Source organism: Garra rufa, chromosome 11 (genome assembly GCF_049309525.1).
Source record: "Garra rufa chromosome 11, GarRuf1.0, whole genome shotgun sequence".
Taxonomy (NCBI): domain Eukaryota; kingdom Metazoa; phylum Chordata; class Actinopteri; order Cypriniformes; family Cyprinidae; genus Garra; species Garra rufa.
The window spans coordinates 36,221,113-36,238,411 of NC_133371.1; the positions used below are offsets into that span (position 1 = coordinate 36,221,113).

The window sequence follows — 17,299 nt, forward strand, 5'->3', positions numbered from 1 at the left end:
TTAAAATCAATCACAATTAAGTAGTTGTGTTTTTATTTTTAGATAATCTAGTGTGACAACTTACCTGCCGATGGGGCAAATTGTCACAAGTGCACATTCTCCATTCAACAGTCTACAACTCCGTAATGAGATAAGATATGAAAATGTGATGAATACATCATATGTGCCTGAGACTTCCTTCTTTCATTTGGTAAGACATTTATTACATTGTGATGTATGGTACTCAGTAAAAGTTAGACAGTGTGAAAAGTGTGACAACTTACCCCGCTCTCCCCTACTGCAGGCCTCTCTTGCCTCAGTTAAGGTCAGTGTTCATGACTCCACCACGAGAAAGAGACTGGGCAAAAATGGCCTGCATGGCAGAGTTCCAAGACGAAAACCGCTGTTGAGCAAAAAGAACATAAAGGCTTGTCTCAGTTTTGCCAGATTTTGAAAACATCTTGATGATCCCCAAGACTTTTGGGAAAATACTCTGTGGACTGACGAGACAAAAATCAAACTTTTTGGAAGGTGTGTGTCCCATTACGTCTGGCGTAAAAGTAACACAGCATTTCAGAAAAAAACATCATACCAGCAGTATATATGGTGTGGTGGTATTGTGATGGTCTGGAGCTGTTTTGCTGCTTCTGGACCTGGAAGACTTGCTGTGATAAATGGAACCGTGAATTCTGCTGTCTACCAAAAAATCTTGAAGGACAATGTCCAGCCATCTGTTTGTGACCTCAAGCTGAAGCAAACAGGGTTATGCTGCAGGACAATGATCCAAAACACATCAGTAAATCCACCTCTGAATGGCTGAAGTGAAACAAAATTAAGACTTTGGAGTGGCCAAGTCAGAATCCTATTGAGATGCTGTGGCATAAAAAGGTGGTTCATGCTCGAAAACCCTCCATTGTGGCTGAATTACAACAATTTTGCCAAGATGAGTGGGCCAAAATTCCTGCACAGCACTGTAATTGATTGCAGTTGTTGCTGCTAAGGGTGGCCCAACCAGTTATTAAGTTTAGGGGTAAACACTTTTTCACACAGGACCATGTGGGTTTGGATTTTGCTTTCCCTTCATAATAAAAAACTTCATTCAAAAACTGCATGTTGTGTTTACTTGTGTTATCTTCGATTAATATTTAAATTTGTTAGATGATCTGAAACATTAAAGTGTGACGAACATGCAAAAAAGTAAAAAAAATCAGGAAGGAGCCAACACTTTTTCACACCACTGTAAATGCTGTTCGTCTGAACTTACTATTCAGCAAAGAAACCTGAAAAAATTCTGCTCAGCTGTTTCCAACAATTAATAATAATAAATGTTTTTAAGCAGCAAATCAGAACATTACAATGATTTCTGAAAGATCATGTGATTGCTAAAAATTCAGCTTTGTAATTACAGGAATAAATTACATTTTAAAATACATTAAAAGGGTAAACAGTTATTTTAAAAAGTAATCATATTTCAAAATTGTACTGTGTTTGCTGTACTTTGAATCAAATAAATGCAGGCTTGGTGAGCAGAAGAGACTTTGAAAAAAAAAACATTAAAAATCTTACTGTTCAAAAACGTTTGACTGGTAGTGTAGATAGATTTAACTTAAATGGGTTAAAAAGGCTTCTGTTTGTTTACATTTGAGTTTTTGACAGTTGGAAATTTGAAGGATCAGTCGTAAAAGATATAAACACCTCAGAACAGCCAAAAGGTTTGTGACAAGTTTGGTGGTTATGACTTTAAGGAAAAGCTTTAAGGAAATATGTATAGTCTCAGAAAAAGAAACGCAACCAGCTTTAATAGTAGATCTGTAACGTTATATTGGCTTTGTCAAGCCAACGTAATCACAAAGATAGCCTCTTTCTCGTACATTATCATTTTTATTATTATTATCACTTCTATTGCTACTACTACAATGCTACACTCTAAATTTGAGCGAACTTGAGGACAAAATTGACTTTTATTTTGAAATGAATCCCAACACGGAAGTGAGAACTCAGCTTCACTGTGCCACGGTCAAAATAACTTGTTAATAGTCACTTACGGACATTTAACTAGTAATTAATACGGACAAATAATGGAAAAATGGTAAAAAATAATAATAATAATAATAATTCTGCATTTTAATATGCGGTTGTTGTCACGGCTGTATCGAAAAAATATAACGCTATCCGGTTATATTGTATATCAATGAAACGTAGTCACGAATGATTGTCTACATGCTCCTTTCCCTTTGTACTCAGCTTCTGACTTTCTGCTCTGTCTGTTTCTGTGTTAAACGTAATGCAATTGTGTATTATATATGGTTACTTTTAATTACTTACGATAATTCATTATGATTATGATTTTGCAGATGGTCTTATGGCAGATGACACAATGGATAGTGGGAAGCAATATCGTCTTTCACGTCCTCAAAGAATAAGTGAATCTTCAAAGGTATGACATGGTGTTGATGTTAAGTAAAATAGTTAACAATTTTGGGTAAGTGATTATTAAAAATAGTTATTAGATAAAATACACTTTTTAAAAAAAATCTTGAAATATAAAGAAACTAAAATAAAAATAAATTATAGCTAAACAGAAACATGAAAACACCCAAAACTAATAAAAAATACTGAAGCACATGAAAAATGACTAAAACGTAAAATATGAAAATAAAAGCCTATTTAAATTTTAATAAATAATATATAAATAATACTAAAATAACAATAATGCAAAACCATATTATTTATAAATAATATTTTAATTCATTACACGCTACCAGTCAAAAGTTTGTAACTGTAAGATTTGTAATGTTTTTTTTAAGAAATCTCTTCTGCTCACCAAACCTGCATTTATTTGATCTAAAGTACAGTTAAAACAGTAAAAATGTTAAATATTTTTACTATTTAAAATAGCTGTTTTAATTTGAATATATTTTAAGGTCCCACTTTACATTAGGTGGCATTAACTACTATGTACTTACTTACTTACTTAAATTAATCATTTGGTACAGTGTACTTATTGTGTACATACATGTTTTTACATTGTATTATATATTTTTAAAAACCTATATGTAATTATATTTGTAATTAATTTCCGTAATTACCACTGTTGACCCAACCCCTACACCCTAACCCACCCTGAAACCTACCCATACCACCAAACCTGTCCCTAACCTTACCCATATCCCACCTTAATAGAAGCAAAAGTGTTTTGCAATGCAATATGACCGCATTAAATACATTATACTTATTTTTTATTGTAACTACATAATAGTTAAGGCCACCTAATATAAAGTGTGACTTATTTTAAAATGTATTTTATTCCTGTGATTTCAAAGCTGAATTTTCAGAATCCAGTCACATGATGCTGCAGAAATCATTCTAATATTCTGATTTGCTGCTCAAAAGACATGTATTATTATTATGTTAAAAACAGCTAAATAGATTTTTTTTAAGTTTCTTTGATGAATAGAAAGTTCAGAAGAACTGGGTGTATGAAATAGACATCTTTTGTAATATTAAAAATGTGTTCATTATCACTGTTGATCAATTTAAAGCATCCTTGCTAAATAAAAGTATTAATTTCTATAATTTCTTTCCCCCCAAAAAGAAAGCTTTTGGATATTATAGTTTATAAAGTTACAAAAGCTTTTTATTTCAGATAGTTCTTTCAATCTTTCTATTCATCAAAGAAACCTGGAACAACAAAAAAAAAAATACTCAACAGTTTTAAATATTTTTTAAATATATTATATTATTACTATTGAGCAGCAAATGAAAATATTAGAATGATTTCTGAAGGATCATGTGACTGGAGTAATAATGCTAAAATCCAGCTTTAAAATCACAGGAATAAATAACATTTAAAAATATATTCAAATAGATATTTTATATAGTAAAAATATTTCAACATTTTTTACAGTTTTTGCTGTACTTTGGATCAAATAAATGCAGGCTTGGTGAGCAGAAGAGACTTCTTTAAAAACATTACAAATCTTACTGTTCAAAAACTTTTGACTGGTACTGTATATATAATAAAAACACTGATTTTTACATTAATTTAAAGGTAGACTTAGTAATTTTTTATATTCATCTTTATATAATATTTAAGTTTAAAGGAACACTCCACTTTTTTGGAAATAGGCTCATTCTCCAAGTTAATAAGTTTTACCTCTCTGAAATCCATTCAGCCGTTTTCCTGTTCTGGCGATATCACCTTTAGCATAGATCATTGAATCCTATTAGACCAATAGCATCGCGTTCAAAAATCGACCAATGAGTTTTGATATTTGTCCTATTTAAAACTTGACTCTTCTGTAGTTATATTGTGTACTATTACCCGCGGAAAATGCAAAGCTGCGATTTTCTAGGCCGATAAGATTAGGAACTACACTCCCATTTTGGCATAATAGTCAAGGAAGTTTGCTGCCGGCTGAATGGATTTCAGAGAGGTAAAACTCAACTTATTAACTTGGGGGGAGTTGGAGAATGAGCCTATTTCCAAAAAAAGTGGAGTGTTCCTTTAAAAAGTCTGTATCAAGTGTATTGAAACATGCACTAACATGAACTAACTCTGGTGTACAACAGGTGTATCGATGGGCAGACCAGGCTAACTACCTCCTCCAAGGTTTAAATGAGCAAAGACAGCATGGCCAGCTGTGTGACGTCGTTCTGGTGGCCGATGACCAGCGGATCCCTGCACATCGGGCATTGCTTGCAGTATCCAGCCCCTACTTCCAGGCGATGTTCACCTTGGGAATGCGCGAGGAGCATGAGGCAGAAGTAGAGCTTGTGGGAGCCTCGTACGTTGGCGTAAAAGCAGTAGTAGACTTCCTGTACAGCGGCGAGTTATCTCTCGATGGTGGAAACATCGACTACGTGCTGGAAACTGCTCACTTGCTGCAGGTGTGGAGAGCTGTGGATTTCTGTTGCCAGTATCTGGAGAAAGAGGTACGTGAGGACAGCTATTTGTACCTGCAGGAGCTTGCCTTCCTTTACAGCCTAGACCGGCTGGACGCCTTCATAGACAGGTTCATTCTGGAACATTTCACCACACTTTCCATCACATCTGAGTTTCTTCAAGATGTGCGGATGCCCAAGCTTTGTGCTTACATTGCAGACGAGCAGGTGCAGCATGAGAACGAGCAAGCTCTTCTCCAGGTCGCCTTGCAATGGTTGAGTCAAAGACCTGAACGTCTCGCTTTTGGCCAGCAGCTCCTCTCCAACATTCGTTTTGCTCTCATTCCGCCTGATGTCCTCATAGGACGCATTTTGCCGGCCATACGCTCCCTGCTGCCTCTGGATGCAGGCTGTGAGGCTTTACTGGAGGAGGCCGTGGGTTACCACACGAGAGTCAGCGCCCAACCTGTATTGCAGACAACACGCACAGGCCTTCGAGGAGGTGTGGAGCGTCTGCTGTTGGTAGGAGGAGAGGTGTCTGAACGTGGAGAAGAGTTGAGTGCTGAGGTGTGCTGGTTGGATGAAGATGCAGGAAACTGGGTTGTCGAGACTCAGTTGCCGGCTCAGAGGAGTCACCACTGTGTTGCTGTTTTGGGGGGATTTATTTTTACTGCAGGTGGGAGCTCCTCACGGGACAACGGGGGAGATTCTGCAAGCAACTTACTGTATCGTTATGATCCCCGAAGCAACTTGTGGGTTAAGGTAATAAACTTTACTCTTGTCAGTTTGGCAAGTCATTTGATTAAAATGATAATAAAACTAAAATGAAAACCATAAAAAATTTAATTAAATAAATGTTAATTAATTTGATTAGTTAAATGAAATAGAGGTTAATAAAATAAAATTAAATACAATAAAAAACAAACAAACTTTCTATTACAGCTAGTTGCCAAGGAAAAATGTTTCATTTTAATTTAATTAAATAAAATGAATTAAAAAATATATACAGTCATATATATATAGTTAAAGCTATAACTATAAATAAAATTAAAACATAAAAAAATAAATAAATAATAATAAAATTAAATATAAAAAACCTATTTCAGCTAATTTTAAATTAAATATAAAGTAGTTAACTAAAACTGTAATTGAAATTCAAATAAAACAAAATAAACAATTTAATTAAATAGACTAAATAAAATTAAATATAAAAAACTTGCAATTTCAGCTAGTTGCCACTGCATGATATGATATTAAGGAAAAGAGTGACATTTTAGTTTTAACAGCAGGGCTCCAAAATATGACTAGATGGCTTCATCTGATCGCATTTTTGCCTTTCTGACTAAATATTTTATTTTTATTTTATTTTTTAATTTTATCTGCATCCAAACTCAAGATCAAGTCCATTTACCTGTACAAAAACAATCCTTTGGGATGCTTTATATTGCAAACTGGTATCATATTATTTTAATGTATTATTTTAATGATAAACACACTGTGATGAATCAGAACTTTGACACTGAAAAATAAGTAGATAGATGAAAACATTTGAGTTTCTAATGAAGTTTGTTTTTTAATTTTTATTTATAATTTTCATTTAATTTCCAAGCATGAGAGAAGTAAAGAATGTGCCATAGTTTTAATGTAAATCCATGTGATCTGTTGATCTGCAGGGTGCCCCTATGAACCAGCGGCGTGTGGATTTCTATCTGGGAACCATGGGAGACTGTCTTATAGCTGTTGGGGGACGCAATGATAGCGGTGCTTTGTCTTCTGTAGAAATGTACAATCCTGCTGAGGACTACTGGACCTATGTTGCAGGATTGCCCAGGTTTATTATTTGCATATCAGAATGATTTCTAAAGGATCATGTGACAATGAAGACTGGAGTAATGGCTACTGAAAATAATACAAATTAATTACATTGTAAAATATGTGATATTGGACCACAAAACCAGTCATAAGTAGCACAAGTATATTTATAGCAATAGCCAACAATACATTGTATGGGTCAAAATTTTTGATTTTTCTTTTAAAATAATAAGAAGTTAAAAAAATGAATGAAAACTATATATTTATAGTTTAGTTGATTATATACAGCTATAATAGTCATCTGAAAAACTACAACTAAAACTGAAATTAAAACCATAAAAAAATGAATAAATGTGAATAAAATGTAAATTAAATACAATAAAGTTAAATATAAAAAACATTTTATTTCAGCTAGTTGCCAAGGCAAAATGTCTAATTTTAATTTAATTAAAATTAATTAAAAAATATATAAAAAGTAATAATAAAAAATAATTTAAAATTAACAAAATTTATAAAAAATTATACAAATAATAGTTAACTAAAACTGTAACTGAAATTCAAATTAAAACCATAAAACATAAAATTAAAAATTAAATTAAATAGACATTAATAAAAACAAAAACAATTAAATATAACAAAATTAAATATAAAAAAACTTGCTATTTTAGCTAGTTGCCAATGCAACATTTTTCTTATTAATTTAATGAAATAAAATTAATTTATAAAAAAAATTAAAATAAAGAAATAATACAGATTAATAAAAACTATGTATTGGCTACTGAAAATTATAGAAATAAATGACATTTTAAAATATATGACCCTGGAGTACAAAACCAGTCATAAGTAGCACGGCTTTATTTGTAGCATTAGCCAATAGTACATTGTATGGGTTAAAATGATCGATTTTTCTTTTATGCCAAAAAACATTAGGATGTTAAGTAAAGATCATGTTCCATGAAGATCTTATGTAAATATTCTATCATAGACATATCAAAACTCAATTTTTGATTAATAATATGCATTGCTAAGAACTTAATTTAGACAACTTTAAAGGCGATTTTCTCAATAATTAGAATCCAGATTTTCAAATAGTTGTATCTCAGCCAAATATTGTCCTATCCTAACAAACCATACATTAATGGAAAGTCAGTTTTAAAAAAAATTGACCCTTATGACTGATTTTGTGGTCCAGGGTCACACATATTGAAAGAAACACACTTTACAAAAAAACAAAACGAAACACTAAAACATTTTCTTATCATCTTTCATAGATTCACATACGGTCATGCAGGCACTATTCACAAGGACATCGTTTACATCTCAGGAGGCCATGATTACCAGATCGGCCCGTACAGACGTGACATGCTAAGTTATGACCCCAAAACTGCAGACATGTGGACAGAGCGACAAGCCATGATCTTGGCCAGAGGCTGGCACTCTATGGCGACTCTGGATGACAGGATCTATGTTATCGGAGGCAGCGATGACCATGAGGACAGCATGGAGCGTTTTGACGTGTTGGGGGTGGAAGCCTTTGACCCGCAGACTGATCAGTGGACCAAGATAGCCCCTCTCAGGTACCCTAACAGTGAGGCAGGGGTGGCAGTCTTGGATGGAAAGATCTATGTATTGGGAGGGTACACCTGGGAGGCCATGGACTTTTCTCAGGGCACTCAAGTGTTTGTTCCAGATAAGGGGCAATGGGTCTTGGGTCCAAATCTACCAAAACACATAGCTGGAGCGTCAGCGTGTGTGTGCCTTGTCAAACCGCAGCAAACTAATAGTAAAGAGGGTCATACATCAGGACACAAAGAGAGGGACAAACTGAATTCCAGCCTAGAGCAACACAGGTGACCTGAGGAACACTTGACCTTCTGAATGTAGGTTGTTATAAGCCTGATGTCAAAAAGAGTTCAGCATGAGATACTGTGAGATGTTAGACTATGAATTGAAGTTGAAAAGCACAAAAATTCTAGTTTTTGTTACAAACTTTTTCAAAGATGGCTTAGTGCTTCATCTGAGTTACAATTAAAACATCCTGAAGTGACTATGAAACTTGAAGTTACATGACTGTTTGTGTTTATGTTTTGATTTTATGAATTACAATACCATTTAAAAGTTTTTTTATACTTTTATTTAGCAAGGATAGATTAGATTGATCAAAAGTGACATTAAATGCATTCACATTACACATTACATATACAAAAGGTTTGTTTTCATTTCTTTATTTCCACAAACACATTAAGCAGCATAACTGTTTTCAACATTGATAATAATAAGAAATGTTTCTTGAGCAGCAAATCAGCATATCAGAATGACTTCTGAAGGATCATGTGACACTAAAGACTGGAGTAATGATGCTGAAAATTTAGATTTGATCAAAGGAAAAAATACATTTTAAAATATATTGAAATAGAACACTGTTATTTAAAATTGTAATAATATTTGCCGATATTACTGTATTTTAAATCAAATACATTCAGCCTTTGTGAGCATAGGAGACTTCTTTCAAAAAGAACACAAAATCTTACTAGCTCAAAACTTTTGGACAGTAGAGTATGCCTTAATTTCAACCAAATGAAGTTGCAATCATAACACCTCAAAAATATTGTATTCTAGTGCCTTAAAAATCACAGTTTATCTATGCAAATATGAATGCCTGAACCTAGCAACTGAAGATGCGTCTGTTTACTCCAGCCTCCCGAAGTGCTTGGTCATTTTTTTTCTAGGCGAGTTCTTGGTCATCCAAGACTAAGTGCATTTCACTTGAAGGGGTAGAAGGGATGTGATTCCAATCTGAGTAGCAACAACACCATGAAGTTAATTGCTAGCTTTTGTAGTAAGTATACAGTTCAGGGTTAGTTCACCCAAAAATGAAAATTCTGTCATTAATTACTCGCCCTCATGTCGTTCCAAACTCATAAGACCTTTGTTCATCTTTTGAACAAATGAAGATATTTTTGATGAAATCCGAGAGCTTTCTGACCCTGCATAGACAGCAATGCAATGTTCAAGGCCCAGAAAGTAGCTTCATAACATTACAGTTGAACCACTGAAGTCACATAGACTATTTTAGTTGTGTTGCTGTCTAGGCAGGGTCAGAAATTTCTCAGATTTCATCAAAATATCTTAATTTGTGTTCCAGTGAACAATGGTCTTTTGGGTTTGGTATGACAGAGTTAGTAATTAATGACGGAATTTTCATTTTTGGTGGACTATGCCTTTAATTATAAACTATAAACATGTTAAGGTGCATTCACGCCATATCGTAATTCCCATAATTACGATATTACAACTTGTAAAAAGCACTGTAAAAAGCGTTCACATCCTCATAGATGCATAATTCATATGGCAAATTAAAGAGGCATCATGAAAACACTTACTCTGTTATGATGCAGCACTTCCAGCCTCGATTCAGAGACCTGAGAGCATTCATATCCTCTTCATCCAGGGTGAAATCAAAGATCTGCAACCAGACACATTATAGTGATAGTATATAGTTATAATACTAGTTACAGCATCTACAATTCCCATCTCGATCAAAATGTGACAAATGTAAAATGTTAAGAAATGTTTATTAGTCCTACTGTTTAATTCTATTGATAGTTCAACCCTAAAATTCTATTCAAATGAAAATTCTACAGTATGGAAAAAAAGTCAATGGCTACCGTCAACTGTTGAGTTCCCAACATTCTTCGAATTATCTTTTGTGTTCAACAGAAGAATCAAACTCATACAGATTTAGAACAATTGGAGGGTGAGTAAATCAAGAAAGTCATGTTTTGGGCTGTACTAATTGGTCGGACCGGGAAAAACATTTGGAAAACTATAGACTGACAAAAGTATAACAAATCAAGCAGAAGAGTGAAAAAACTGAGGAACAAAAGGCATTTGAGGTTGGCCAAACTGAACCAGGATTTCCAGGGCAAGAATCTTGACAACTTTTATGTTTCTGGTCAGGTAGGTGAAATATTAGGCTAATATCTTAATACTGCTTGTACGTTGTTTGTCAAACTATTGCAACCTTTCTGCTTACTAGGTCCTTCTCTATATGATTTAGCAGCTTCCACATGTTTTTTTTTTCTGTGGTTTAGACAGCATTAATTAACAAAACAACATATTCAGTAGTACATTAACCGTGGAATCCATGCTGTTGTTTACATCCGAGTATTGCCAATATGGCTGCACATCCGGGGTTACTGACTAAATCGTAACTAACAGCATTCATTAAACAGTAAAACTGTTTGCTCTACAAACAAGTGTGCTCATAACTCAGATAATACATTATAATATTATGATAAGACACACCAATTTGCAATATCAAGCAGCAAAATTAGCTGGACATGGATGGTGGAAATAAAATTGAAATTTGTATGGAATATTCAGATGCTTACCTTGGTGTTCTCCAAAATGTGGTGGGGTTTCATGCTCTTCGGGATCACAACAATTTCCTGCTCAATGTGATACCGCAACAAAATCTGCAAAACAATGAAATGCAACATTAAAGCCCAAAAAGCCCAAAGATGATGATGCACAATACTCATATTGAGAAAAGTGACCTGTGCAGGGGACCGTTTGTGCTTTTTGGCGATATCCCCAACAACTGGGTCCTGCAGTAACGCCATGGGATCCATATCTCCTCTTTGACTGCAGAGGCAAGGAAATAGAAGTAGAAGAACTGCACAAAATTGCATGTGATATTGTTTAGGGTACTGTTTAAATCTTTAATTTCCAACCTTCTATGATAAAATTCAAAGCTGGTTCTAGTTAAAAAGGTCCTTAAATTCATTCATAGTTTGAACTCACTATTCTAAAGGTCTCCCAGGTGAGCCAAATGGACTGTAGGCTGTTAAAGCAATGTTTTTGGCTTTACAATACTCAATCATATCCGACTGAACCAGGTAAGGATGGAGCTCCACCTGTAGATACAAGATAATATCAACTGACTGAATATTGCTCACGTTTACATTATGAGAAATATATTTCTCCCATATTTCCTTTAGTTAAAGTTAATCAAGACTAATTTGATGTGAAATCTTATCACGCTAGTATTATGCACCTGATTGACAGCAGGTGGGATTTTGGCAACAGATAGCAGTCTCTCCAGTTGCTCGATTGAGAAGTTGGATACACCGATACTTTTCACTTTTCCTGTCGCTTTCAGAGCTTCCATTCCCTGAAACAGATGGCAGCACACTGTAAAGACCTCAAATAAATGATTTTGTTATTATTAGTGTTAGCGGTTAGCATTAACGTTAACGTTACCTTCCACACATCAACGTAGTCTATGTCAGTTGTGAGGACCTTTCCATCCTTTTCTGGGAAAAGCTCATCGCCTATTTTCTGTAAGTATTGTAAAGTAGCAAACAATTAGTATACTTTAGCTTCCATACAAGAAATATCTACAAATCATTTTGCAGAGTACATACAGTAACTAATGCTAAGGCTACATAAGAAACGCTTATTTTGATGACTTTGTGACTCCACTCCACTTAGAAGGTTACTTTTTTATAAATGTTATGTTGATACTAATATATAATGCAATAGTAGTAGTAAAGTAACGTTATTATATACAGTTGAGGTCAAAAGTTTACAAACACCTTGCAGAATTTGCAAAATTTATATTATTTTACCAAAAAAGATGGATCATACAACATGCATGTTATTTTTTTATTTAGTACTGACCTGAATAAGATATTTCACATTTACATATAAGTCCACAAGAGAAAATAATAGTTGAATTAATAAAAAAAATACCCCGTTCAAAAGTTTATTTACTTTATTCTTACTGTGTTGTTACCTGAATGATCCACAGCTGTTTTTTTGTTTAGTGATGGTTATTCACGAGTCCCTTGTTTGTCCTGAACAGTTAAACTGCCTGCTGTTCTTCAGAAAAATCCTTTAGGTACCACAATTTTTTATTTTTTTTTTCTTTCAGAGGTTTTTGTGTATTTGAACCCTTTCCAACAATGATTATGATTTTGAGATCTATCATTTGACACTGAGGACAACTGAGGGACTCATATGCAACTATTACAGAAGTTTTAAATCCTCACTGATGTTTCAGAAGGAAATAGTGTATTAATCTGAAGATCAGGGTAAATGCAACTTATTTTCTCTTCTGGGAAACATGTAAGCATCTTCTGTAGTGTCTGAAGGCACTACTAAATAAAAAAATAAAAAAAGATATTTAGGCAAAATAAGAAAAATGTACACATTTCACTCTGTTCAAAAGTTTTCATCCCCAGCTGTAATAGTTGCATATGAGTCCCTCAGTGTGAAAAGATGATCATTCATTGTTGGAAAGGGTTCAAATACACAAAAATGCTCAAAAACCAAAGAATTTGTGGGACCTGAAGGACTTTTCTGAAGAATGGTGTGCAGTTTAACTGTTCAGGACAAACAAGGGACTCATGAACAACTATCACTAAACCTAAACAAAACAAAAAAAACAGCTGTGGATCATTCAGGTGACAACATAGTATTAAGAATCAAGTGTATGTAAACTTTTGAACGGGGTCGTTGTTATAAATGTAACTATTATTTTGTCCTGTGGACTGGAAACGTCTTTTATGTGAAATATCTTATTCAGGTCAGTACTAAATTAAAAAATAACATGCATTTTGCTAAAATAATTACCATTTTGCAGATTCTGCAAGGTATATGTAAACCTTTGACATCAACTGTATATATATTTTTTCTTGTATTACCTTCAGTCCTACTGGAAAGTGTATTAGGTATAAATCCAGGTAGTCAAGTTGAAGGTCTTGCAGAGATTTATTTAAGCATACAGGAATGTCTTCAGGAGCATGATGGGTACCCCACAGCTGGAAAAGAGAAGCTTCATTATTGAATGATGTTTTGCTCCTTTAAATGATACCAACATGCGCCAACATAACTTGAAAACTCACTTTACTGACTATGAACATGTCTTGGCGTCTGATGATGCCCTGCTTTATCATGGACTGGATGGCCTTCCCCACCTCTACCTCAACCCGGTAGCAGTAGGCCGTGTCTATATGCCGATATCCAGCAGCGATCGCTGCCTCGACTGCCCTCTGACACATATCTGGAGCAGTGGACTGTGTAAAACATTAAAACATGGCTAGTTTTCTCACATAAGATTATGACATTATTACTCAATGTTCAAAATAACAATCACTGTCTATGACATGGTTCTGCATTTTAAAAACTAAGACTGAAAGTCTAAAAATATGTCTAATTGTTACAAAGTGTCAAGATTTTTCATAGGCTATATGTATAAGTTCTTATGAGGCCATTGTAGAAATGTAATGCTACCTCTGGCTTCCATGTCCCCAGTCCCAGTAGTGGCATGTATGTGCCATCATTTAGTTCAATCTTCCTAGGCTTTCCAGTGCTCTCCTCCATGTAAGAAAGATTTGTGCAATGAGTAGCAGTTACGTGGATTGACTTGTCTTTCCTGTCGTTTTCCTATGCCTGTTTCTAGCTCCAGTCTTCCTCTTTGCAGTCTAAGCAGACCTGCCTGCTCTTTATCTTTGCAGTTAATCATTGAACTTGACAAGGAGTGTGTCAGTGCATATGTGTATGTGGGTGCAGATCATTTGACACTATTGTTCCCGTCTGTATGTTTCCTGAAACTACAGGCTGTTGGCACAGTTGTCAATGTGACCTTTAGAGCTCATGTGACCCTGTGTTACTTCCTTGAGTGCAAATCAGGAAGTATCCCCAAAGCTGATAAAGAGCTGAATTAAAATATTGAAAGTAACTGTACATGTTTAACCTTGCACCTTTAATTACCTTTTAACAAGGTACATGAAAGGTATAAAAAGAGCAAAGATTTGCCATTATGCAATTCATGCATCAAACACTAGAGGGCAGCACAGTGAAACACAAAAGCATTTTAAATCTGGCTGAATGGCTTCATGTCACTTCATGCTTTTATTTGATCGAATATCATCCCATCGTGGAAAGATCACGTGTAAAAACCATTTGAAATGCAATCTTTCTGATCTTGAAATCAGCTTATGATAAAAAAAAATGCAGCGCTCATCTGTTGATTTTGTTGAAGTGCGTTCTTGCAGGCCCTATCCACCTATTCTTCCTATAAGTTAACATAGTATGCTCTGGAGTAATGTATGTAACCCTCATTGTCTTTTGTTCTTATTTTACTTCTGTTTTTGTAATTGCTATTCTTTTACTGCATTAAAAAAAATTCAAAGCGGAAGTAAGCATACAGGCGAGATTTCCAGTTCAATAGCCATTCTAAGGAACTAAGGAAAAATAACAATGTGCATTAAACGGTAAAACTGTTTGCACTACATACCAGTGTGTTAAAATACTTTAATATAATATATCAAGCAGCAAAACAAGCTGTTTTGTACAGCTAAAAATAGCTGGATGCTATGGAAGCCTGTTTCTGCCAATGAATTAAAATATTTTAAAAGGTAATTGCAACTTTTTATCTAGCAATTCTGACTTTTTTCTTAGAATTGCATGATACAAACTCGCAATTCTGCCTTTTTTTTCCTCAGAATTTTGAGATATAAACAAGCAATTTCAAGTTAAAAATTCAGAATTGCGTGATATAAACTCAAAATTGCAAGAGATAAACTTACAATTCTGAGATCAGTCTATTTTCCCCTCAAAATTGGACTTTATAACTATATCAGTTTGGAGTTATTCAGAATTTCGAGATACAAAGAAAGAAAAGAAAAAAGTCTTTATATCACACAATTCTGAGAAAAAAGATTGTGACTTTATATCTCGCAATTATGACTTTATAACAGTTTATATCTCACAGTTTTGATAAAAATGTCAGAATTGGAAATATCACGCAGTTCTAAGAAATAAAATAATTGTAAATAACTATAAAATAGTTATATAGAAACAGACTTTCATCGGACATGGGTGAGACCGGAAACCAGACTCATAAAATTTACAAATGACTGAGCCCATTCTTATGGGGAAAATAAGGTGGATAGCGTGGGAATTGAAGATAGAATTTATTTAACTTTTTCATTTTTTTATTTATTCATGTCTTGTCCAATATTTTTTTAATTGTCGATTGTTTATCACTTTTGACCAATAGGTGGCACTGCTACCAAATGGATGTAGCGTGGTCAGTGTAAGGAGACAATGGCACACACAAAGTTTAGTGTTAATAGGTCAAAGCTTTGCAGAGATACAGCCTCAGACATTGTCTGGCATCATGCCTAAACTTTTTTTGCGATGTTATACAAAAGCAGTTTTGTCTAAATTTGTGTCAGCACAGTCTGAAGATAATCTGACTCGATTTTGGTGAAAATCAGACCAATGGTCCAAAAGGAGTTAGAAAAAGTAGGTTTTCAACATAAATCAAAATAGATATAAAATAAAAAGTTATTAGCATTTTTGAAAATATCATTAATGGTTAATGAATGGTTTATTACTTTTGACCAATAGGTGGCGTTGTTACCAATTTGATGTGGTGTGATCAGAGTTATGTGACAATGGTACATACAAATTTTGGTGTAAATATATCAAAGCTTTGCAGAGATACAGCCTCAAATGCAATTTGGCAGGTTGATACTTTAAATGATAACCATTTTGTATATCGACACAAAATTCCATAACTTTTTGCCAGCATGGTCTGAAGATGATCCGAGTCCAATTTGGTGAAAATTGGACCAATGGTTTAGGAGGAGTCTAAAAAAGTGGGTTTTTAACATTAATCAAAATGGTGGAAGTTTGGCATAATTGGTATCGGTGTTCTTGGCATGACCAAAGGAATATATTGAGATCACTTTCATTACACTAGGCCAATTTAATCAAACCAATTGTTTAAATTACTGTCAAGGGCATGGTGCCAAAGACACAAACCAAGTTTCGTAATGATGCGCCAATGTGTTCGTAAAATATAGCATTTATGATAAAATTCTACAGTAGATGGCTGTCACCAAAAATGGTTGACATGGGAAAAGTGGGTATGGTTCGATTTAAAACTGTGCGGGTAGCCTTAGCCTCATGCTTGTTATGATACACATCAAGTTTGGTCTTAATACGGCAGACTGTTGTGGAGATATAGCCTCACATCCATTTTTGCGTGCCCTTCATAGAATTCATTCACTAATTTATTTGATAATCAACTTGAATTACATAATTTTTTGCCAGCATGGTCTGAAGATCTGAGGCCAATTTTGGTGAAAATCCACAAACCGTCTAGGACCATTTGAAAAAGTAGGTTTTACAAACTATTATGAAATTTTTTTACATTTTGGTGTTCATTGGATTCGACAAAGGATTGAGAGGACAAAAGGAATTTTCCTTCTGGGCCTTATGGTTCAAAAGTTATTAGCATAAACATGAATGAGACTTTGGACAAGTGGTGGTGCTAGAGAGTTCGAGTTAGAGATTCTAAATTTGTTATGGTCACAGACTGTCTTCTATCAGTGTGCCAAATTTCATAACTTTCCTGTAAGCGCTTCTATGCGCTGTCATAGACTTCCAGAGCGGAATAATAATAAATATAGCTGCAAGCAGCAATTACGAGCCAAGCTCTAAGCAAGGGAAGCATTAGAAAAAGTGCAGCAATGAGTAGTTGAAGCCATTTAAAGGTGATTTAAGTCAAAATAGGTGAAAAAACAAAAACAACCGCTAGATATTC

At 34.3% G+C, this 17,299-nt stretch overlaps 2 protein-coding genes across 2 annotated transcripts; one reads left to right on the forward strand and one right to left on the reverse strand.

The window, feature by feature from the left end:
• The first annotated feature begins 1,957 nt into the window (after positions 1–1,957).
• klhl36 (kelch-like family member 36) lies at positions 1,958–8,716 on the forward strand. Its single transcript, XM_073849973.1, has 5 exons — positions 1,958–2,068; positions 2,334–2,416; positions 4,552–5,625; positions 6,537–6,694; positions 7,947–8,716. The coding sequence occupies exons 2-5, from the start codon at positions 2,342–2,344 to the stop codon at positions 8,527–8,529; spliced, it is 1,890 nt and encodes a 629-aa protein (XP_073706074.1). The 5' UTR covers positions 1,958–2,068; positions 2,334–2,341; the 3' UTR covers positions 8,530–8,716.
• Positions 8,717–8,854: 138 nt separating this feature from the next.
• LOC141345108 (aldose reductase-related protein 2) lies at positions 8,855–14,210 on the reverse strand. The gene is made up of 10 exons (XM_073849974.1): positions 13,975–14,210; positions 13,587–13,757; positions 13,386–13,502; positions 11,941–12,018; positions 11,735–11,851; positions 11,482–11,594; positions 11,235–11,322; positions 11,070–11,153; positions 10,059–10,141; positions 8,855–9,471 (listed from the first exon to the last, which is right to left on the reverse strand). Exons 1-10 carry the CDS (start codon positions 14,062–14,064, stop codon positions 9,438–9,440), a joined length of 975 nt encoding a protein of 324 aa, XP_073706075.1. The 5' UTR covers positions 14,065–14,210; the 3' UTR covers positions 8,855–9,437.
• Between the last annotated feature and the right edge of the window lie 3,089 nt (positions 14,211–17,299).

Coding starts and splice junctions, on each gene's coding strand:
- klhl36 (XM_073849973.1), top strand. CDS start 2,342: ATGGCAGATGACACAATGGATAGTGGGAAGCAATATCGTCTTTCACGT. Junction 5,626..6,536: donor GAAGCAACTTGTGGGTTAAG/GTAATAAACTTT, acceptor GTTGATCTGCAG/GGTGCCCCTATGAACCAGCG. Junction 6,695..7,946: donor TATGTTGCAGGATTGCCCAG/GTTTATTATTTG, acceptor CATCTTTCATAG/ATTCACATACGGTCATGCAG.
- LOC141345108 (XM_073849974.1), bottom strand. CDS start 14,064: ATGGAGGAGAGCACTGGAAAGCCTAGGAAGATTGAACTAAATGATGGC. Junction 11,852..11,940: donor ACTACGTTGATGTGTGGAAG/GTAACGTTAACG, acceptor CATCTGTTTCAG/GGAATGGAAGCTCTGAAAGC. Junction 11,154..11,234: donor ACAAACGGTCCCCTGCACAG/GTCACTTTTCTC, acceptor ATTGTTTTGCAG/ATTTTGTTGCGGTATCACAT.